This window comes from Myxine glutinosa, chromosome 7 (genome assembly GCF_964187855.1).
Source record: "Myxine glutinosa chromosome 7, kmMyxGlut1.1, whole genome shotgun sequence".
Taxonomy (NCBI): domain Eukaryota; kingdom Metazoa; phylum Chordata; class Myxini; order Myxiniformes; family Myxinidae; genus Myxine; species Myxine glutinosa.
The window spans coordinates 69,016,485-69,040,532 of record NC_136267.1 but is presented as its reverse complement, the minus strand read 5'-3'; the positions used below and the strand labels follow the sequence as shown (position 1 = coordinate 69,040,532).

At 43.8% G+C, this 24,048-nt stretch overlaps 1 protein-coding gene across 1 annotated transcript in view; it reads right to left on the bottom strand.

Annotated features, from left to right (window-relative positions):
* Window positions 1–24,048, bottom strand: part of LOC137430757 (sodium/iodide cotransporter-like) — a 127,601-nt gene that overhangs the window by 19,525 nt on the left and 84,028 nt on the right. The window contains exons 12-13 of the mRNA XM_078781825.1: window positions 6,893–7,089; window positions 1,221–1,324 (exon numbers count right to left, since the gene is read on the bottom strand). Of these exons, the coding sequence (XP_078637951.1) occupies window positions 1,221–1,324; window positions 6,893–7,089 (301 nt within the window). The remainder of the gene's footprint in view (window positions 1–1,220; window positions 1,325–6,892; window positions 7,090–24,048) is intronic.

The following is a 24,048-nucleotide window of genomic DNA, read 5'->3' as shown; positions in this document are numbered from 1 at the left end:
GACGTCGGCCCGACCTCACCCAGCGGCACTTTTGCAGCGTCGACTGTCAGCCGTCCTGGGTTCAGGTCTCAGTACGACCTCTTTTTTCTTGTGATCACCGGAGCGTGGATCGACTTTGGCCTGGTGTGGTGGCAGTGACTTTGGGGGTGTTACAGTTCGCTCACGTGGAGTACCGTGAGTTATTGAGTTAAGAAACTGGTGGTACCATCATAGGAATTATATGGTGTTTGCTGTGCAATTGAGGTTCTTGTACTTGCACAAGTTGTGATTATTGTGCGATATTAATACAATACTTGGTTTTTGGTATTGATTGATTGTTGTGGTTTCACCATTGGTCATTTGCACACATAATAGCACATCTTTCTGCCGTGACTCCTTTCGGGACTCGGAGGTACACTGTGACCGGGGTTTGGGGAGGAGCACGTAACAATATACATATCCATCTATACTGTATAGGATTGTTTAACACCTTCAATACCCCCTCTCTTCAATACCCCAATATCACCTTCAATCTCCCCTCTCTATATATACACAAATAATTAAGTTAAGCACCCCCCCCGTTTTCGGGACATGTTGGGACGACAAATTGCGAAGATGGTCCCTCCAATAGCCAATCTGGATGAATTGGAACGTGCATTACATCGGGAATGGAACAACCTGCCACAGCAACGCATACGACGGCTTACAGGGTCTATGAGACGTAGGGTTGAGTCAGTGATCCGATCACGTGGGTCCTACACACGTTATTGACGCAAAGATCGCTAGAGGTCTTCTCAGAACAATGACTGTACGTTAGAAAACATAAACGTCATCCACACTGTCCGTGATGGACCTATAGCTCCATACTTAAATTGAGGTGAAAATATGCCTAAAATTCCCAAAAAATTTCACCTTAAATTATTCAGAATAAAATATTGAAAACGGCATGATTGTTATGTTTTTATGTGACCATAATATCACTTCTCCAGAAAATATAGCAATAACATGGGTATATTACACTGTTTTGACGACAACAAACTTGTAATGTGCGAGGTTGTAAAAAAACGGGGGGGGTGCTTAACTTAATTCTTTGTGTATATATATACATCTGCTCTGAATTAGCTGAGGTACCGCATTTTAATACGCTCTGCAGAAGCTTTGTAAAAATGTGAGTGCCACCAAGAAAGTGTCTTTCGTCATATTCTGTGAAGGTTTAAGAATGCCATCTTTCTTCAACTTACCTGTGACATAACTCACGATAAGTCCCACAATTGTGGTTGCAATTGTTCCAACAGGTCCATAATAGAGGTAGGAAATTCCATATAAAGTTTCAGATATTCTTGGTCTGAAGAAGAAAGCCAACATAAGGTATTGCTCTTTGTTTTAACCATGATGTAATGAAAATGTTATTTTAGAGAGATTTTAAGAAATGTGGAAACTACAAAAAAAATGCTACTCTTCCAACCCAGCACACATGCCATGCTCATCACAACCAAATGAATAAGGAAGACAGAGGCTGTGTGTCAGATAAGCAGATAACCATTAGAGTTGTTTTTAGGGAGGGAATAAAGTAAGTTCATGCAACACAACTACTGTAGAGATCATGCTACCAAGCTTACTCTGAAGTACGAGTGTTGAGTGCAATTTAAATGTTTTACCCCTTTCATTAATTGTTTGTAAAAGCCTTTTTTGAGAATAAGTGCCAGGAGTAAGAAGTGCCTATCTTGAGCACATAACGTTAGAGTTTACGTGGTGATCATGGAGTCACTTCAGCACCCTCAACTCAACGTGAGAGAGTTTAATTTGGAGATTACTAACCTACCACAGTCATGGAGAATGTGGAAGGAAGGGCTGTTATTAGCCCGTCCCATGCGCAGCAGGAGGCGGGGTTTTGTAATCGTGTGTGTGTGTGTGTGTGTGTGTGTGTGTGTGTGTGTGTGTGTGTGTGTGTGTGTGTGTGTGTGTGTGTGTGTGTGTGTCTCTTAACTTTTTTAACCATTGGAGTTTTGTCATCAAATCTTCACCAAAGCCCTATTATGATAATAGGGGAAAGGCTAATTAATAATTTTGGCCAAAGGTCAGCGTCACATAAAATCATCAATTTTCATCCAATTGACCTGAAATTTCAATTTACCATTTGAATTTTGTCATCAAATTTTAAACAAAGCCTTATTATGATAATATGGAGAAGGCAAATTAATAATTTCATCATAGGGTCAAAGGGGTCAGCATCACATAAAATCGTCAATTTTCCTCCAAATGACCTGACTTATTTTGAAGAGTTTGCATATTGGGTCACTGAATTGGTTAACCAATCAAAAGCTACAAGATGATTGTTTTTTTGTTTTTTTTAGATCAAAAGGTTAAAGGCCAAGGTTGCGTAAATCAACAATTTTCACCCGATTGACTTGAAATTTAAAGAATTTGCATATCGAGTCACTAAATTGGTTCACTCATCAAAAGGTAGGAGTTGATTTTTTTTTTTTTTTTACATCACAAGGTCAAAAGACAAGGTTGCATAAAATCATAAATTTTTGTACAATTGGCCTGGAATTTTAAGAATCTGCAGAGAGTCACAGAACTGGTTGACCAATCAAAAGCTAGAAGCTGATTTTTTTGGGGTTTTTTAGATCTAAAGCTCAAAGGTCAAGACTGCATAAAATCATCAATTTTCATTTTGTATTTTTTGGTTCACGAGTTATCAAACAGAGTGACCACTATATTCGTCATGGGTGTGTGTCTGTGTGTCTGTCTGTCCGCAGCATAACTACCCGATGATATCATCCGGTCTTGATGAAACGTGGGTGGGAGGTTGATATCATGATCTAGTTGTGTTCTGCCTAGAGTGGGCGTATTGCGCCCATTGTGGGCGGAGCGACACCCAAAAAAGACGTCTTTTTAGGGGGTAATCGAGTTTAAGCTGCATCTTCTCCGAGGGAGTTGGTGGAATCTGACAGGGGTTTCGATATTTGGTTAGGCCAATGTCATGTGTGTAGCCCCACGGAGCTCGATTTTTTATTTTCGCCCCAATGTCAAGGTCACAAGGTCACGAAATTTAGAAAAGTCGATTTTTGATGGTTTTATTACATTGTTCACTTCCTGATAGGGTGAAATGTCGTACATGATCTTATATTATCACATACATCATGAAATACAAGTTTTCCAACAAATTTCAGAATCTTCGACCTTTGACCTTTGAAGTTCACAAAGGTCAAATTTTCAAAGTTGTCGGAATTGAACCGAATTTTCGGTATTGTGTAGCGAACCAACCTCAAAACTGATTATACATTATTTTCTATCTCATTTCAAGGTCAGTAACCTTCGTTTTGACATTTCCAGGCCAGCACCACACACAAATATGTACAGCTGGCTCTTAAAGGCCTGCGCACGCAGCGCATTGGGGCCCTTTGTAAATAGGCATGTACACCGCATGTCGGGGGCCGACACCTGCCACGTGGGCCCCCGACCTCACCAGTCCGGGCCTGTTTCGGTTATAGTCCGTACTTTGTCATTGAATACCGCTCGCTCGTGAACCATCGTCGTCTCCTGACTTGTTTTAAACTGTTTTCGTTATTTTGAGCATACGTAACAAGAAGAAGAAGACGTCTGAATGTAAACGGACGCCGACAGCTTTTGCATTTTCTGCTGCTTTCTAGTTGTACCTCGATTTAACCATTGTTGATCAAAAATGACAACACCAAGATCAAAAGGTTACTGTATATAGTTGTAAGTAAAGGGTGGGTGTTGTATCAGACTATAAAGCCAATCATGGAAACGCTTGAGAATATGATAAAGGCATTTGAGACGCATTGTACCCCACCCAAGAATTTATCTTTTGATCATTACAGTTTACTTGCAAGGAATCAATAAGGGGGAGAATCCTTCGAGGCATACTTCACATAGCTCAAGTTACTGGCAACAAATTGCCACATTAGAGATTTGCATGACAGTCCAATCTGGGATAGAGTAATCTGCAGAATCAGGGAGTAAACATTGAGAGAGAGGTTCCTCCGAGAATTTGACCTGATGATGGCCAAGTGCGTGCAGATTGTGATCATTCCCCATAGCTCCGGCAGAATGAAAACATCGTGGATCGATAGTCCACTTCCAGAAGACAACAGCCAGTGACAACGAGATCAGAGAGAACAGTTCTTCAACTCAAGTACCTTGCGGATTAGGTGCAGAAGTGAAGAAATCATCAATGTTGAATAGTATGAAAGTTATTATCCCTAGGAATGCCCTTATTGTTGCAACAGACACACTCCTGAATACCAAAGATTTTTGCATCTTGAGTGTCTTCTGACATCGGCTGCATCGCCACATCAGTGTCTTTTGGCATCGATTGCATCTCCGCACAGTGTCTTGTGGTTGTCATCAGCAGCTTCTTTGTGGGCGTTGGTGACTTTTAGTCCCGCATTTTTTGTGACCTCCACTGCCACCCCATCCACATCCCACTAATGTCCACCAACTTCACCTCCAAGTTCACAATACAGTACTCAAAGCAGAAAAGCGTGGGAGGCGAGGAAGTATAGGTCACAAGTGGGAAGGACTGGGGTGAAGAAGCAGGAATTCATGATCACACTGGAGAGGATGTTGGGAATGGTTGAGCTGGAGGTGATGCTGTGTATTGCAGGGGACATTAACACGCATGTGTGAGTAGCGGGGCCGGATGAAGAGGAATGTGTTGGTAAAATTGGTTGGGGAACGAGGAATAGTTTATTGATCTGAGGAATGAGGAAAGAAAAAGGAATGAAAAAAACCTGAGGAATGTAATGGCCGTAGCTGGTTGATTCTTTCAAAAGTGTGAAAACCACAAGATTACCTATAGGAGTTGACATATAACAGAATTGGATTTGGTGGTGCTGAGGAAGCCACAGTTGTAGAGAGTTGTGAATTGTAAAGCAGTGGCGGAAGATCATCTTAACACCCAACACAAGCCTATGGTGTTTGTGGTATGAAGAAAAGGAGGGAGGTTAAGAGCAGGGGTCGGAAAATTATTAGGTAGGGTAAACATCGCCATAAAGTACAAGGAGAGGGTGAGAGCCAGGTATGAGCAACTTAGCGAATAAACAGAAGGTTTGGAGGAGGAGTGGAAGAAGTATGGAGAGGAGATTAGGGAAATTGCTTCGGGCAAAGTTTTGTGTGGCAGGTCATCGGGAAAGGGTGCATCGTCGAGGGATACAGACTAGGTATGGTGGACAGAGAAAGTAGAGAAGGCAGTTGGTGAAAAGAAGGACGTTTGGAAGGGGTTAGAGAAGATCGAGGATATAGGGAGGCAACTGGATGCAGGGTTACTGCACCTGTATGGGCAGAAGAAGAAAGCAGCAAGGAGAGATGTGGATAAGGCGAGTAATGGTATGGAAGAGGATGTGTACAACAAGTTAGAAGAGGATGGGGAAGGAAGATGATCTATAATTTTGCTTGTGACAGGGATGAGGATAGTAAGAACATGAAAGGGGGGAGAGTGGGTGCAGTGATTAAGGATGGTGGCGGGAGGCTGGTGACAGAGAGGGGGTATTGAAGGTGTGGGAAGGGATGTGGAAGATGCAGGAAGTACTGGGGAAGTGGAAGGAGACATTTGAGAAGCATGGGCTGAAGATGAGTATGGAGAAGACTGAGATGATGTAGGTCAGGCAGCAGAGGAAAGAAATGAATATCAGGTTAGAGGGGAAGGATATCATCCAGGGGAAAAGGTTTGAGTACCTGGGGGAACAGTGCACCGGGGATGGGAAGTCGGAGGCTGTGGAGGAGGGTGGAGAGAGTAATGGCAGACAGAAAAATATCAAGGAAATTGAAAGGGATGGTTCTGATGTCGAACGCTGTCCTACCTTTACGGTCTTGGGACGGAGGCACTGACAAAAAAGCAACAACAGAGGCTTCAAGGTTGCGAGAACAACTGGGTCAGAAGGACTGCGGGAGTGAAGAGGGTTGATAGAAGGAGAATGGAGGAACTGAGGGAGGAGATTGGCGTGCAGATGAGTTTGATGGTGAGATTGGTAGAGAGTTGGCTGAAGTGGGCTGGACACTTGGTGCGGGTGGGGGAAGAGAGAATGGCAAAGAATGGCGGATAGATTGAATGAGCAATGTATGAGGCAAAGAGGTTGACCACAGTTGAGATGGGAGAATTGTGTGAGGAGGGATATCATTAAGGTGGGAGTGGTTGGATAGTGGAGAGAACTGGCTGAGGACAGAGGGGAGTGGAGGAGGATGTGGTAAAGGCAGGGCAAAAGCTTGGTGCCATTGGAGCTCACCCTTTATAAAGGGAAGAGGAGAAGAATAATAAAAAGACATTGAAGACACCTAAATCCTAATGAAACACTTGTCATAAGGTTTGATGATGCTTTTGATATGTTGCTTGGTAAAGTTTTCTTCTGTGACATTAATGTGAAATGATAAGGACTCAGACAAGCATTGGACTGAGTGAATATGGATTTCGGATTTATTAAATACATATTGGTCCCAGTGAGAATTTCTTTGAACAAATTAGTAAAGGAGGGATGTAAGAGACAGAGCGTGCAAGAGAAGGCTTGATTGGGGAAGCGGGCACCATCTTTCCAGAAAATGTAGATGGCTCAATGCTGGTGAATCTAGGCAAAGTGTCAAAGCGTCTTCTACATTGAGAGAAGCAAGAATATTCGAACCAGCATTAGTTTATAGCTGGGTCGAGATGGAAAAACCCAGGCTAGACAGCTCAGGTGAGCCCCCAAACGTCTTATCCTAAGTCCACAATGCATGGCGTGGTGCAGGACCAGCGTATTTTACCTTCCTTCATTCCAACATCATGGTATTTCATAATCCCACAGGAAAGAACGCACTGAACATGTAAACTGCACACCACATCAAATATGACAAAAAAATTGCATTTTATACCACTGAAACATTTTAAGTAAATATTCGCACAACATTTATTTACCTGTTGATGTCGCTATGGTTTGAATATTCATTTTGTTGTACAAAGGCATCAGAATGGTTGAAATCAGGCAGAAAAGAGCAACCAGATATCTCAGTTTGCAGTGCACCAATCATAGCAGGGCTTGGAGGATAAAAAGAGGCTCCCACGGAAATCCACAGGCTCAGGCAAAAACCCACAGCTGAACCAGTCAGAACACCCTATTACAGTCAAAGATAGAATTTTAGTTCTCTACTGTGGCACTTTATCTCATACGCAAATTGTAGTCTCTTATATGATGTAGACATAGCCATATCTAGTGAATGAATGAATGAATGATCGTTTTAAGGCCATTTTTCCCCGCTGGAGCGGGGGTTAGCCTTGCGGGCCCCATGACAATCATGGTTCCCTGTTTGAGGCAATGTTTTTATGGCCGGATGCCCTTCCTGACGCCAACCCTTGGTCACGCTCTTACGATGCGCAGGGATGCAGTGTACCTATTCTAAATCGGGGTACACACCGGGATCATTCATCCCAGCAAGCTGGTACTCAATTTGCCGACCTCAGAAGGATGACAGGCTGAGTCAACATAGCCATATCTAGTGACGGACTCAATCAATTTATAAGTTGGTGTGGTCCAACCTGATGCTTCAATGTCCGGCCCTTACATCCAATACTCTGACACACTAACGTGTGTATGTATACTAGGGCATGCCCGTACTATATCTATATATCTAAAATTATATCCCCCCCTCTATTTACATGAAATGGTTTGGTCCAAAGCGAACGGCTTGCGAGTGGTGACAATCCCCCCCCTCTATTTACATGCAATGGTTCGGTCCAAAGCGAACGGCTTCCGGAGTTTGGTAAAGAAATCGCCATCGCGTACACAAACGCGCAGGAAAGCGAATGAATCGCAAATTCGTTTTTATTAGTTGTAAAACATAGTTTAACGCCAACATAGTTTGCAAACGTGAAATAAATGAATACGCTCTCAAATGTGCCATCCGAGGCAGAGTGTGTCCGCCACGTTCGGCACACGCGATCGTTCGCTGCTCTCTGATTGGTTGAATCGTTTTTTGGACATAGCTCGGTAAGTAATTGTCCGATTAATATGAAACCTTGAAAAGGCACATCCTCGGGTCCCCAGCAATATACCTGGCAAGTTTCAAGTATATCGGACCGGTAGTTGTCGAGAAACAGCGGTCACAGACAAACAAACAAACGTACAGACGTACAGACAGACAGACAGAGATTACTGGAATTATAGATAGATGTATATATATGACTGGCTCTGGCAAAAGCAGTCACTTGGGGGCATTTGACTTAGCGAGAAAAAGCCCAAGTCAAAATATGACCACAGGAACCAAATTGAGATTTTATATGGATAGAAAGAGATATATGGATATGGATAACTTCTCGAGATTATTATGCACCAAAACATTTTTCCAAGAAACAACAGAAAAGTTGTGAAATTCGACGAAGAATCTAAAATTTCATCCTCAAAATGTGCTGAGAAAGTCACTAAGATCGCGAAATTTTGATGTTTTACGACGAGCCATACATTGTAATTTGAAGGAGATCCCTGACATACATGTTTGGTATTAATGAAAAGCTCTACGTGTGCACATTATTTGTGCGTGTGAACTGTGAACTTTGAACCTCATTATCTTCATTGTTTAAACGAAAATATAATTGTCATTAAAATACCATAACTTTGTTAATTTTCATCCAATTAACATAATGTATATGATGACATCAAAATCTCAATTTAGATTTTTGCCCCCAAGCGTCTGCTTTTGCCAGAGCCATTTATACAGTCACATGAAAAAGTAAGTACACCCCATGTAAAGTTTTGACTTTTTCAACATATTTCAACATACAGCGATTTGATCTTCATTTCAACAATATTGATAGATAAAGGTGATATAATATAACAAATATCATGAAACATTTACATTTTGTAGTCCATTGTATAATTTAAATAAACATAAATGCAAATTTCGCATGTGGAAAAAGTAAGTACACCCTTAGCTCCAATAGGTGGTATTGCCCCCTTTGGCAGAAACAACCTCAAGTAGGCGTTTCTTATAACTGTCTACCAGTCTCTGACATCGACTGGGAGAAATTTTTGCCCACCCCTCCATGCAGAATTCTTTCAGCTGTGCGATGTTTGAGGGGTTTCTTGCATGCACAGCGCGTTTCAAATCCCCCCACAACATCTCGAAGGGATTTATATCCGGGCTTTGACTTGGCCATTCCAGAACCCTCCATTTCTTTCTTTTCAGCCATTCCTTGGTGGATTTACTGGTATGTTTAGGGTCATTGTCATGTTGCAAGGTCCACCTTCGGTTGAGCTTCAACTTTCCGACAGATGGCCTCACATTATCCCCAAGCACCCTCTGGTACAATGAAGAATTCATGGTGGATTATATGATGGTGAGCTGCCCAGGCCCTGATGCAGCAAAGCTGCCCCAAACCATAATATTTCCACCACCATGCTTTACAGTTGGTATCAGGTTCTTGTGGTCAAATGCTGTCTTTGGTTTTCGCCAAACATGTCTTCTGGTACTGTGGCCAACTAGCTCTACCTTTGACTCATCTGTCCAGAGCACATTGTTCCAGAAGTGCTGGTCTTTGCCTCGGTGTTCATTGGCAAACTTTAGTCTTGCCCTGATGTTCTTTCTGGACAGCAAAGGTTTCCTCCTGGCACACCTCCCATGTAGATCAAATTTGTGCAGCCTCTTTCTAATGGTAGACTCGTGCACTTTGACATCAACAGTGTCAAGAGCTACCTGTAGGTCCCGTGATGACATTCTGGGGTTCTCAGAGACTTCTTTCAGCATCTTGCGGTCTGCTCTCGGGCTGAACTTGCTGGGGCGGCCTGGCCTGAACAAGTTGGCAGTTGTTTGGAATCTTCTCCACTTGTAGATGATCTTCCGGACAGTCGAATGATTGATTTCAAATTGTTTGGAGATCTTTTTAAATCCCTTCCCAGACTCGTAGGCATTTATAACCTTCTTTCTGAAGGCCTCAGAGAGCTATTTTGATCGAGGCATGGTGACGCCGCACACTTGAACCACAAAGAAAAACCAAACTAAATGTCTGGGGTTTAAATAAGACAGGTTCCTCCAAGATCCTCTCTAACGATGTTCTCATCATTTGCACCTAGGCTGGTGCACCTGATTCTAATTTTAGGTATTTGAAGTAGTGATAAATGTAAGGGTGTACTTACTTTTTCCACATGCAAAATTTGCATTTATGTTTATTTAAATTATACAATGGACTACAAAATGTAAATGCTTCATGATATTTGTTATATTATATCACCTTTATCTATCAATATTGTTGAAATGAAGATCAAATAGCTGTATGTTGAAAAAGTCAAAACTTTACATGGGGTGTACTTACTTTTTCACATGACTGTATATATATATATATATATATATATATATATATATATATATATATATATATATATATATATATATATATATATATATATATATATATATATATGTTAGTGCTGGGTGATAATCGCGATTGGAGGATAATCGTGCTTTCGATTTACTATCGCAATGACGATAATAGAGATTAACTATCGCAATAACTGCTGCTCATGATGTGGAAGGTAAATCACACCTTGAATCCGTGGATATTCACGGTGTATTGACAGCATTTATCTTCTCTCAAAATATATACCTGTATTAAATTGAGCTCTATAAAATAAAGGAGTGATATAATAGGGAATGTATATTCTCGACGTGGTAATTTAAATGGTATATCATTAAACAATAAACCTCAAAACAAAAACAATTACTCAAGGTACGGATGCTTCCAGTGTCGAAATCGGCGATCTGTTTGAGTTTGCTTTGTCTGTGTGAAGTTAAGCACTCAAGGCAACATCATGTCAAACTTCAAGAAGATGAGCATCCTCGATGTGCGGAGTTTTGACACTGAGGACAAGGACAAGCAGGTAATCCCGTTCCTCTCTTCTTTTACCTTTCTCGTTGGACCAAACGGAGCGGGAAACAGGGGGTGTCATGTGTTACATTTATTTATTTGTTTATTCCATTTGTTGGCTCACCTGGACTTTTCGTCCGGTGAGCTTATGCGATCGAGCAGTGTCCATAGGTAAGTCAGTCAGTGAGTTAGGTAAGGGAGTAAGTCAGTGAGTTAGTGTGTTAGTTAGTGAGTGAGTAAGTTAGTCAGTGTGTGAGTAAGTGAGTGAGTTAGTGAGTAAGTGACTGAGTTAGTGAGTGGGTGAGTGAGTCTGTAAACACTTAGTCATTATCGCTTGAACCAAAGACACAATATTGATGAAACTTGGCCAGAAGCTGCATATCTGATGCCAAACGAAGGGGTTTTTACCGCATCAACATCTGCGCTCATCAAGCTGATGTCGGTGTTTTTGTCTCCCCATAATAGGTATTTGCTCTCTTCTCCGAAACTACACACACGATTTAAATGAAACTTGATCACAATCTTCATCGCCCATGATGCACCAAGGTTTGTTCACGGCATTAAAATATCAGGGTCTGAGAGGATCAGTGGGGGATTTGAGTGGCTGTTGCTCCTGATTCAGATGAGCTGCAGGACCTGCAGTCCAATTTTTGCCACGACATGGGATTGCTTGGCATTTATTATTGACTAAGCTCCACATCAAAGACGTTAATTTAAATGTCTGAAGATAGTCATGTGCACTACGTGGCCAAAAGTCTGTTGTTGTTGTGCTTGTGTGCTTCCCTCTCTCTCTCTCCCTCTTGTCTCCCGCTCCCTTCATTGTATGTTTTACGTGTCTGTGCATGTTTTCATGTTCAATGTGCTAGCTCTTACACGAGCCTCGATTCTGTATGTATGTATGTATGTACGTACGTACGTATGTATGTATGTATGTATGTATGTATGTATATATATAGGGAGTAAGTCAGTGAGTTAGTGTCCAAATCATTGGACATGATTTGAAAAGGCACACACAAGGTGCTTTACTCAAGGTGCTGCACCGACCTGGGCTTTATGAGAGAGTGGTCAGACAGAAGCCTCTCCTCAGTGAAAGACACATGAAAGCCCACAGAATCTTGCTTCTCACAGTCTGAGAGTTCTTAGGGTGCTTTTTTGCAAACTCCAAGCGGGCTTTCATGTGCCTCTCACTGAGGAGAGGCTTCCATCTGGCCACTCTGCCATAGAGCCCAGATAGGGGGGGTGTTGCAGTGATGGTTGTCCTTCTGGAAGTTTCTCCCATCCCCACACAGGATCTCTGGAGCTCAGCCAGAGTAACCATCGGGTTCTTGGTCACCTCTCTTACCAAGGCCCTTCTCCCCCGATTGCTCAATTTGGCCGGGTGGCCAGCTCTAGGAAGAGTCCTGGTTGTTCCATACTTCTTACATTTAAGAATTATGGAGGCCATTGTGCTCTTGGGAACCTCCATTGCAGCAGAAATTTTTTTGTAGGCTTCCCCAGATTTGTGCATTGACACAATCCGGTCTCTGAGCTCTGCAGGCAGTTCCTTCGACCTCATGGCTTGGTTTTTGCTCTGATATGCATTGTCAGCTGCGAGACCTTATATAGACAGGTGTGTGCCTTTTCAAATCATGTCCAAACAATTGAATTTACCGCAGGTGGACTCCAATCAAGGTGTAGAAACATCTCAAAGATGATCAAGAGAAATGGGAGGCACCTGAGCTAAATTTCAAGTGTCATAGCAAAGGGTATGAATACTTATGTAAATGTGATATTTCAGTTTTTGTCTTTTTAATAAATTTGCAAAATTTTCTAAAATCCTGTTTTCTCTTTGTCATTATGGGGTATTGAGTGTAGATTGATGAGGGAAAAAATGAATTTGAACGATTTCAGCATAAGGCTGCAACCTAACAAAATGTGAAAAAAGTGAAGGGGTCTGAATACTTTCTGAATGCACTGTATATATATAAATCACACCCATATGTCCTCGTCGAACGTCTCATTCCAAAATCATTGCCATTAATATGGAGTTGGTTCCCCCTTTGCTGCTATAACAGTCTCCACTCTTCTGGGAAGGCTTTCCACTCGATGTTGGAACATCGCTGCAGGGATTTGCTTCCATTCAGCCACAAGAGCATTAGTGAGGTCGGGCACTGATATCAGAAGGCGATTAGGCATGGCTCGCAGTCAGTGTTCCAATTCATCCCAAAGGTGTTTGATGGGGTTGAGGTCAGACTCTGTGCAGGCTAGTTAAGTTATTCCACACCGATCTCGACGAACAATTTCTGTTTTGATCTCACTTTGTGCACGGTGCATTGTCACGCTGAAACAGGAAAGGGCCTTCCTCAAACTCTTGCCACAAAGTTGGAAGCACACAATCGTCTGGAATGTCATTGTATGCTGTGCTGTTAAGATTTCCCTTCACTGGAACTAAGCGGCCTCACCCGAACCATGAAAAGCAGCCCCATACCATTATTCCTCCTCCACCGAACTTTACAGTTGGCACTATGCATTCGGGTAGTAGTGGAGTGGCTTATGGAAATGATCGTGACACGTTGGCCCAAAGCACTAAATTTGGCACAGTTATACTTTAGGACCATACAAAACTTTTGAGAGGGGGCTGCCCGATTTTCGAGGCCCAGGTCAAGGTCAGGTCAAGGTCAAAGGTCAAATTATGTGTTTGTCACGTTTTTGCCATATCCAGCTCATAGCTGTCATAGAAACATTATCTCAGTGTCTAAATAATCATTTTTAAGGACAAGGAATCCATCCAACTTGGTAACTTCGTATTGCGGGATACCTTTCTACGTAATCCTTTCCCTCGTTTCTCTCGAGTTGTGGCTTTGAGGCTGTCGGGTCGGTAAGTGTCCCAAACGATGTCCATCCTGGAACAGCCTTGAAGTTGCCTTTCTATCCAGGGGATGAAGATATTGTCACTGTATTCGCCGAACATAGAAGTGTTTTCTTGTGGCAGGGCATGTACAATGGCAGCACCATCAACCACTTTGGCATCAAAATAAGTGGGTGTTTCTGGCTGGACACTTGCATCAATGCAATGCAATAGCTCTGATTTATTGCTTGGTAGTCGGCGTCTCCCATGCAAAGACATGTCCCTGGATGTCGAATGTCCCTGGATGTGACTTTGGGAGGGTTGCTCTGACGAGTGATATAATTCGTGAAACTCTGTGAGGATTCTGGCTTGCTCAGGACCTGCCACCATCCATCGTTTCAGGGCAGCTGGATTTTCAGTGAGACCGATGGCTCCACCTGATCCTTCACTGTTTCGTTATTTTGTTCATGTGCCTGGTCGAGGGGCATGCTCGAGAATTTTCGGCTAGTCTTAATGAACACCCAGTTCTGTTTTAACTCATCTCTGATCTCATTTGGCAGGGCCTTCATATCCCTGATGTGGACCGGTAGCCAGTGGGCATAGTTGGTGTGATCTAGCACGAAAAACCAGGGCGCTAGTGCTTCCAGCACATCTATGTAGAGGGCGAAGTTCCTTTCTCTGTGTGATCGGATAAAGATGAGTACCAACAGTTCAAGCTGCAAGATTTTATCCCAGAATTCAAAAGTTGGACTGTTTCGTATCATTTTTTCTTTCCAGTCTTCAAAAGTTTTTTCCTCGTGTGTATTGCACATTGTGTTGAACGCATCACGTTGCAGTTTTGCCAGGGACATTGCAGTCACCTGATGTGCGTGACGTGTCCTTGTTCGGTGTGCGACCTTCAGGAAGGAGTCTGCAGTTCCAGCAGTCGCAACACCAGCCTCACTCAGAGCTGCACACCAGCCCCCACCCCCCGGTCGGGGACAGCCTGGCGCCGCCACTGCCTATATGGCCGTCACCTGGTGGAATTTCCCATAATAGTAATGGATTCATTGACTAAATATGTTGGTTATGTGACTAAGACCAAGTTTTTTAGGTTATATATAAGCTGGATATTGCAAAAACATGACAGACACATAATTTGACCTTTGACCTTGACCTGACCTTGACCTGGGCCTCTAAAATCGGGCAGCCCCCTCTCAAAAGTTTTGTATGGTCCTAAAGTAGAACTGTGCCAAATTTGGTCCTTTGGGCCAGTGTGTCACGATATCACTTAAATTTGGACTTTAGCCACCCCACTATAGGTAGCGTTCTCCTGGCATCTGCCAAACCCAGATTCATCCGTCGGAGTGCCAGATGGTGAAGTGTGATTCATCACTCCAGAGAACGCATTTCCACTGCTCCAGAGTCCAATGCCGGCTCGCTTTACACCACTCCAGCCGACGCTTGGCATTGCGCATGGTGATCTGAGGCTTCTGTGCGGCTGCTCGGCCATGGGAACCCATTTCATGAAGCTCCCGACGAACAGATGTTGTGCTGACGTTGCTTCCAGAGGCAGTTTGGAACTCGTAGTCAGGTTCACCATGAAAACAAATATAATTTCGTTCAAAATTTTGGGAGATTAGCAAACCTGTACATTTTTGGAATCACCGGAGCATGGAGAATCTGAAAATCAATGTTGGCATTTGCACAGACACCTGCATGGCCGCCATTTTGGATTTTCAAAATGGCCACCATAAAATACATATTTTGCGCTATCTCGGTTTCTAGTCAACCTATAAACTTAATTAAATATGCTAATCCTGTTTTCTGGGTCAAGGAATCCAATAAAGGCCTCAAAATAGTACTCAGGATTATAGAAACGCAACAAACAAAGGTAATTGAAAACCATTGTCTATATAATTTGTGATATAACTGTATTACATAATACATGATATTGCAAGTCCTTTGAAGTTACAGGTATGGGTTTATAAAGCAAGAAAGCAGCCTTGTTAGTGTCAGATTGAACTATAAGTCCTTTTCACAGGATCTACCAGGTCTATACCATTCAGGAATATGTTTTTACAGATCTTCATCACTGTCCTGAGTGTCATTTTTGCAAAGGTGTCTACGCAAATGCCAACATTAATTTTTGGATTCCTCATGCTCTGAATATTCCAAAAATGTATAGTTTTGCTAATCTCCAAAAAAATTGAACGAAAAAACATAGTGAACCTGACTATCGGAAGAGAGTGTTGCAACCAAGGACAGACAATCTGTATGTGCTTCAGCACTGGGGGGTCCCGTTCTGTGAGATTGTGTGGGATACCACTCCGTGGCTGAGCTGTTGTTGCTCCTAGACATTTCCACTTCACAATAACAGCACTTACAGTTGACCGGGGCAGCTCTAGCAGGTCAGAAATTTGAAGAACTGACTTATTGGAAAGGTGGCATCCAATGACGGTGCCACGTTGAAAGTCACTGAGCCCTTCAGTATGGCCCATTCTCCGGCCAATGTTTGTCTATGGAGATTGCATGGCTGTGTGCTTGATTGTACAGACTTGGCATTTAATATGGAATATTTTTTTTGTCGGGGTGAACTTACTTTTCAAGATGACTTAGAACCAAAAGTTCATTGGAATTATGTTGAAATTATTCTAGATTTTGTTAATGTGACCTCTAAAAGAAACAAAAACCACATTTGACATTTCGAAGCAAATAAATTGTTCCTTGAAAGTGATGTAAACTGATATCGAACTCAATTCATGGACAGTACTGTGTTAAACTTCTGTGCGTTTTCCAGAAGTATCTCTTTATTTTGCACATTAGCCAAAAAAAATTTCAACAAAAGCAAAAGCTAAATTATGACTGGGATTACGGACAGTAAAATTACAGTTCAGTACATCGTGTAACCCCCACGAGCATTCAGGAGAGCACGTACACGTCGAGGCATGCTGTTCATGAGATTTTCCAAGGTTTGGACAGCAATCGCTTGCCATGCAGTGACAATAGCCCTGCTGCAATTCACGCACAGAGGTAGGCTGTGGGTCCAAGTTGTCGATTTGACACTTTAATTCTGCCCACAAGTTCTCTATCGGATTAATATCCGGGGACATGGCAGGCCACTCTATATGCTCTACACCACGGTCAGCAAGAAAGTGTTGGATCATGCGAGCACGATGAGGCCGTGCATTGTCATCTTGGAAGAAAAAGTTTCCTCGAAAGGCTGCACGAGCAAATGGACGCAATGTTTCTGCCAGAATGGCCCTGTACTTGAAGTGGTTCAGGTTTCCATTCAGAACAACCAGGTCAGTTTTTCCCCCTGCATGAAAAGCAGCCTAAACGGTCACCCCACCACCTCCAGCTTGGACTCTTGGCACTATACAATCTTTGTTGTGGGCTTCATGCACTTGTCTGCGCACTGGGACGCGGCCATCTTGACGATAGACCAGAAATCTAGACGTGTCACTGAAGGTCACGTGATTCCAGTGTCCTGGCTGCCATCAACGGTGCTCTCTGGCCCACTGCAATCAGCGCTGGCTGTGTTGTCTGGTCAGGCATGGCTTTCTCAGGGAACGCCTGGCACGATAGCCTGCTTGAACCCGTCGTTGGTTGACTAGCCTTCTGGATACAGGCACATTTGTCAGTTGCTGCTACTCAGCCCTAAGCCAATTAGCTGCCTTGGTACGGCCATTGCAGACTAACCGGTGCAGCTGGCGATCATCTCTCCTTGTGGTTCTGCATGGACGTCCTGGCCTTGGAATTGGAGTGGGGACACCCCTCTGAGCATTTCGGTTCAGGATCTTTGACACCTGACATTGAGTGATGCCATACTGCCGAGCAATAGCACGCTGTTTCATGCCAGAATTTCGTAAAGCCACCACTCCATGACAAACAGCATTGTCAAGTTGACGGACCATCTCCAGAGGAAGCGGCAATAACTTTTGTAGACGTGCAGTAGTTGTTTTCCACGAATGCATAACGTAACAACCCTTATATACCCGATTGTGAAGCCAATCGTCAAATGTACCTGTCCTTACATTTTGTCATGCCACCTGTGATATAATCCTGTTATTGACTTCTTGCTGCGAAAGACAATCAGTGACATGGTTCTTTCAACAAAGACATCACCGAAGGGTAAAAGAAACTCACCAGATTGATATACTGAGTTCAGAAAGTAAACCCAAGTCAAGAAAAAAACAATATTCCATATTAAATGCCAAGTCTGTATTTTCCTGTCAGCAATGGGTGTGGTTGAAACAGCCGAATCCATCAATAAGGAGTGTCCGCATACTTTTGGCCATATGGTGTACAACCTTCTCCACAAATGTCCCAATTGGCAAGCAGCTTCCATGTTGTGTTCCATAAGCAAGCAGCTTGCTTGTTGTGCTCCGTTAGCAAGCATCTTGCTTGGTGTGTTCCGTTCGGAAGCAGTTTGCTGTCGCTTGCCAAGCCAGACGTTCCATATCAACCGCTTTACAAACTGATCGTCCAATCGCTCGGCAAACGGGGTAAAGCAATTTCGTACAGGTAAAATGAGGTTTGACTTTAAATAAATTGCAACAGATTAATAAAATAAAGAGTACGACCGAACACACATAACTCTCTGGCTATGCAGTGTGTTTTTGTATCCGACATGGCTGTATTCATATTATCGCGATAATCGTGATAATATACAACAACACAACATGCATTTTAAGGCCATTTTCCCTGCTAGAGCGGGGGTTAGCCTTGCGGTCCCCATGACAATCTTCTCCATTTTGCCCTATTTTCTGCGTCTCTCCTTGTTAACCTCCTTGCCCGCATTTCTTCTTCCACAATCTTTAGCAAAGTCTTTCTCGGTCTTCCCCGTCCTCTACTTCCTTCTAGATTCATTTCCATCACTCTTCTCAACCAGTCACTTTCATCCTTCCTCAACACATGACCAAACCATCTCAACCTGTTCCTCTTCACAGCATCAATCACAGGCTCTATTCCCATCATCTTTCGCAATTCATCATTTGTCTTCCTCTCTCTCAATGATACTCCGCACATCCACCGAACCATTCGCATTTCCACCCTTTTCAGCCTTCGTTGCTGCTCGACGCTCATTACCCATGTCTCGCTCCCATAAATCATAACACTTCTCACACATGCAGCATACACCTTTCCCTTCAGCTTCAACGACACTCCCCTCCGCGTCAGCACGCCACTCAGTTCCCGAAACTTCTTCCATGCACATCTCACTCCAGCAACCGTTGCTGAGTCTGATCTACCTTCTCCATTCAGCATGTCTCCAAGGAAGCAAAATGTTTTCACACCTTCCAGCTTCACGCCGTCTCCAAGATCCAACTCAACATTTCCTCCATCTGCAGCTCCCTCTGTGCACACCTTACATTTGAATGTAGATGCCACATGGTTAATGACCCTCTCAGACCACTGCATTTTTGATGACCCACTCAGCGCACATTGTACATCGAATGGAGTTCACTCCGACACCCTTCCTGCACACAGCACATGGCCACTTCCAAGTTCTTTCCACCTCACCACATGCTTTACCACTTGCCATCACCTTCGTCTTTCCGATATTCACCTTCAGACCTTTTGTCTCCATACATTCCTTCCACTTGTTCATCTTTTCCTTCAGTCCATCCATACTTTCCGCAATCAACACCAGATCATCTGCATACAACAACTCCCACGGTTAACCCTCCTTTACGTTCTCAGCCAGCACCTCCATCACAGCTACAAATAGTAGTGGACTTAGTACCGACCCCTGATGCACTCCCACCTTCACCTCAAACTCACCACTGTTCCCTTCCTTCGTCCTTACAGCTGTGCGCGCTCTTTTGTACATTGCCATCACTACTCTGATCAACCATTCCTCCACTCCGAACTTCCTCAATGCCCATGTCAATACTTCGCGTGGAACCCTATCGAATGCTTTCTCCAGATCAACAAACCCAAGAAACAACTTCTTCCTCCTCTCCATGTACTTCTCCTGCAACTGCCTCACAATAAAGAGCGCGTCTGTCGTTCCTCTTCCTGGCTTAAATCCAAACTGCATTTCGCCGATCTTCACCTTCTTCCTTATCCTCCTCTCCAACACCCTTTCCAATACCTTCATTCCATGCTCCAATAACTTTATCGCTCGGTACGAGCCACACTCCAGAGGGTCACCTTTCTCCTTGTATGGAGGGACGAGGGTACTCAGTTCCCAATCCACTGGAATGCGGCCTTCTTTCACCATCAGAATTCAGATCTCTGTCATTCTCTTCACACCCCAACTTCCTGCTGCCTTCAACATATCTCCCACAACTCCCGTCGGCCCTCCCACTTTTCTGATCTTCATTGCTTTTATCGCTTCCTCAACTTCCTTCTCAGTTATCTTCTCTGCCGGTCCGAAAACTGGGTTACTCTCTCTGTTGATATCCCATTCATTCTCTGCATTCAACAGCATTTCCATACATCTGTTCCATCTTCCTTTAGTTCCATCTGGGTCCACAACGATTTGTCCCACTTGTTACGGATTCATCACTTCCGTCTTTGTGGTTTTCATCCACTGGAAGCATTTTTAGTTTCATATACTATTATTGTTACAGTTTGAGTGTGAAATGGAGATAACTGTCTTCAAAGGTAAAAATTAGTGTTTCAAAAGAAAAACGAAATGGATCGGGAAAAACCGGAAAAGGAGGAAGAAGAGGCTAGAGCAGATCAAGGGAGATCGGGAAAGGAAGGCCGATCTGCTTCGAGGTGTCGAGTGGACGCTGGTGGACGTTGGGCACGAGCGAATATTGGTTTCCCCGGGAAAGGGATTCCTGTGACAGTGTCGTTATTGTTGTGGCAGATAAACCTGCGTGACGGGTTTTGCTTTTGGTTCCGAAAGTGAATCATTGCTGGAGAGCAGGTATGCCTCTATTATGGGCCCGTCCGCCATTTCACCTCGCACCAGCCATTTCACCTCGCACCAGCGATTCGCCTGGTTCTCGTGTGTGTCGTGGATTTCGCTTTGGAATTCGTGGTTCTCCGCTTGGGAACTGCTGCTCCTTCATGTCAGGGTCATTGCCTGGTGAACTGAAGGTGTGAATTCCCAGTCGCCTTTTGGGTGAACTTTTACCTGACCGACGTCGGCCCGACCTCACCCAGCGGTTTTTCTGCAGTGTCGACTGTCAGCCATCCTGGGTTCAGGTCTCAGTACGACCTTTTTTCTTGTGATCACCGGAGCATGGATCGACTTTGGCCTCGTGTCATGACAGTGACTTTGGGGGTGTTACAGTTCGCTCATGTGGAGTACCGTGAGTTATTGAGTGAAGGAACTGGTGGTACCATCATCGGAATTATATGGCGTTTGCTGTGCAATTGAGGTTCTTGTACTTGCGCAAGTTGTTATTATTGTGCGATTTTAATACAATACTTTGGTTTTGTAACAACTGATTGGTGTGGTTTCACCATTGGTCATTGGCACACATAATAGCACATCTTTCTGCCGTGACTCCTTTCGGGGCTCGGAGGTACACCGTGACCGGGGTTTGGGGAGGAGCACGAAACACACTTCATCCTTCAAGCAACTCACCCCCATCACATCACACCTCTCTTTCGCTATCTGCTTTGCAATCCTGAATGCGGCTCTCTGACCCTCTTCCGAATCCAAGCGTTCTCCGAACATTTTCCTCCATGCCTCCTGCGCCTTTGCTACCTCTTTCTTTGCAGCCTTATTGGCTGCCTCATAACTTTCATGCTCTGCTTTTTCTGCTCCCGTACCCTTCGCCTTCTGCCACTCCTTGAACTTCTTCCTCTTCTCGTCAATCCTCTTTCCAACTTCATCATCCCACCACCATGTTTGCGAGTGCCTCGGTGGTCCTTTTGTCCATCCACATACCTCACCAACGGCCCCCAACAGACTATCTTTCATTGACATCCAACCACTTTCAAGCTCAACCACATCATCCTCGACCCTACTCAGCCTCTCTTTTAATGCCTCCCTTACTGTCACCTCTTTCAACGTCCACACCTTCATTCTCGGTTGGTACTTCACCCGCCGAGCTCTCCTCGCACCTTTCACCCTTATGTCGCAGACAACCAATTGGTGCTGTGAAACAGCCTCCTCCTCCGGGATCACCAAGTGGTGCTGTGAAACAGCCTCCTCCTCCGGGATCACCTTTGTGTCCCGGAGGTGCCCCCTATCTCGCCTACGCACCATCAGGTAGTCAACGGTTGTCGTCGACCCACCTGACGTGTATGTAACAAGCTTATTATCCTCTTTCTGGAACTGAGTATTACAAATCAACAAATCAACTCCATCAGCAAACTCCAATATCCTTTCGCCTTCTCCATTTCTCACACCATATCCGTAACCCCCATGAACTCCCTCAAAACCGTCTATACTCCTTCCCACATGTCCATTTAGGTCTCCTCCTACTACAACAACTTCCTCATCTTTCACGTTTTCCATCAGCTTCTCTATCGCACACCAGAACGTGTCCTTCTCTTCATCGCTCCGACCAACCTGCGGAGCATATCCTGAGATGACGTTCACCAAGAGCTTTCCAATCATCATTTTCACCATCATCAACCTATCACTCACTCTAGTCACACTCACCACACTGTCTACAAACTCCTCAGAAAACAGGACACCAACACCATTCACGCCCTCCGGGCACCCGTGCCACACAAACTTGTATTTCTGTCCCTGCCTACCCTTCACCATTCTCACACCACTTCCCTTCCATCTCGTCTCTTGCACACAACATATGTCCACTCTTCTTCTGATCAATAGTTCCACCACTTCTCCTGATCTCCCTGTCATTGTCCCTACATTCCATGTCCCAAACCTCAGAAACCGATCTCCACTTCGGGCTGTACCCTGCTCATATGTAGTTGTATTTCTCATGGTTCTCTTTTTGAGGCAATGTTTTCATGGCCGGATGCCCTTCCTGACGCCAACCCTCTTAGTCGCCTCTTACGACACACAGGGATACGGTGTACCTATTCTAAACCATGGTACACTCTGTGATAATGAGGCCCATTATCGTGATCTAGGTTTTTCCATCATCTCCCAGGACAATATATGTAATTTATAGACAGGGTAGACATTTTATAGACAGGGGTAGACAGTTTATTCTGTAAACACATCTTTGTGGGTGGGGCTATGTGGGGATTTCCCATGGCATATGCACATACATGTTACATGTTGTAATATACTGAACAAACGCCTTCACGTCGACGTTTCAGTATAGGAGCCAGGCTGAGTGAAGGAGACAGACACTGTCGACTGATGCCATTACAGGAATTTCCCTTATTATGCGCATGCGCCACCTCTCACTCCATCATCACGTCATTTAACACAATACTCCTCCATCCTATATACGCAATACCTATTCTAATTTAACATTGGTATTATACCATGACTCTGAACCTTTGAATAAATCAGGGGTTCTTAACCTTTTTCCCTGTCAACACCCACAACAGATTGCCCACGATGTCCCCATACCCCCTTCGCTAGACTGACCAAGGTGCACCGAAGGTGCGCATAGCTCGGGGGACTGGGGGCATGTCCCCCTAGGATTTTTTTGATTTCTAGGTGCTCTGTGGTGCATTTTGAGGGGTGTTTTTACTTTAATTGCCTATTTTTTTGGATGAAAATTGGTAACTTATTGCCCAGAAAATGGGGCAAGTTCGGGGATCCGCGCCTAATTACCATTCCCATTAGGTTCCAGTGTGACTTAAAAATATCTCAATAGCTTAGTTTTACATATAGATAATTAGGAACAGAACAGGAAAGAAAATCATGAGGATTTTATCCCTATTTATTTCTTTACTTGTTAACAAAGAAACAAAACAAACTAAACTAATCTAAAACATGCAAGTTTTATGCAAGCCGTTTTACTCATCCAATGCAATCAGAATATGGAATCGGGGCACAGTTATTGACAACGCTACTCGCATATCATCGGACACATCAATTCGATTTCTCCACTTTGATTTCAGGTTCAATAATGCAGAGAAACCTGTTTCACAGAGATACATATCCCCAGACTTTGGTCCCCATACCCCCAAGGGGTATGGATACGTTAAGAACCCCAGGAATAAAACATCAATTCCCTTCATCTCTTCAGTTATAGCTTTCACCACAGTTGTTACTGGTTGAGTACCAAAAGGAACATTAGAACATTGGAAGAACAAGAACATTTTTTTTTCTTTTTAGAACAACACAAAATTTACTTGAAGCATCAGAATTATTTTACTCCCAAAGAAATCCCCAAACCTCACTGTTGTACCATTCGAGTTGAAGAACTACAGATCTAACCAGGATGGAGGTTTAATCACTCTAGTGGACCTTCTGACGGTTATTGGTGTTATGGTTGCACCCTTACTGCCTCCTGGTGAGGGTGAAACTACTGGTTTCTCATTTAAACCAGTTTTGTCATCTCCTGGT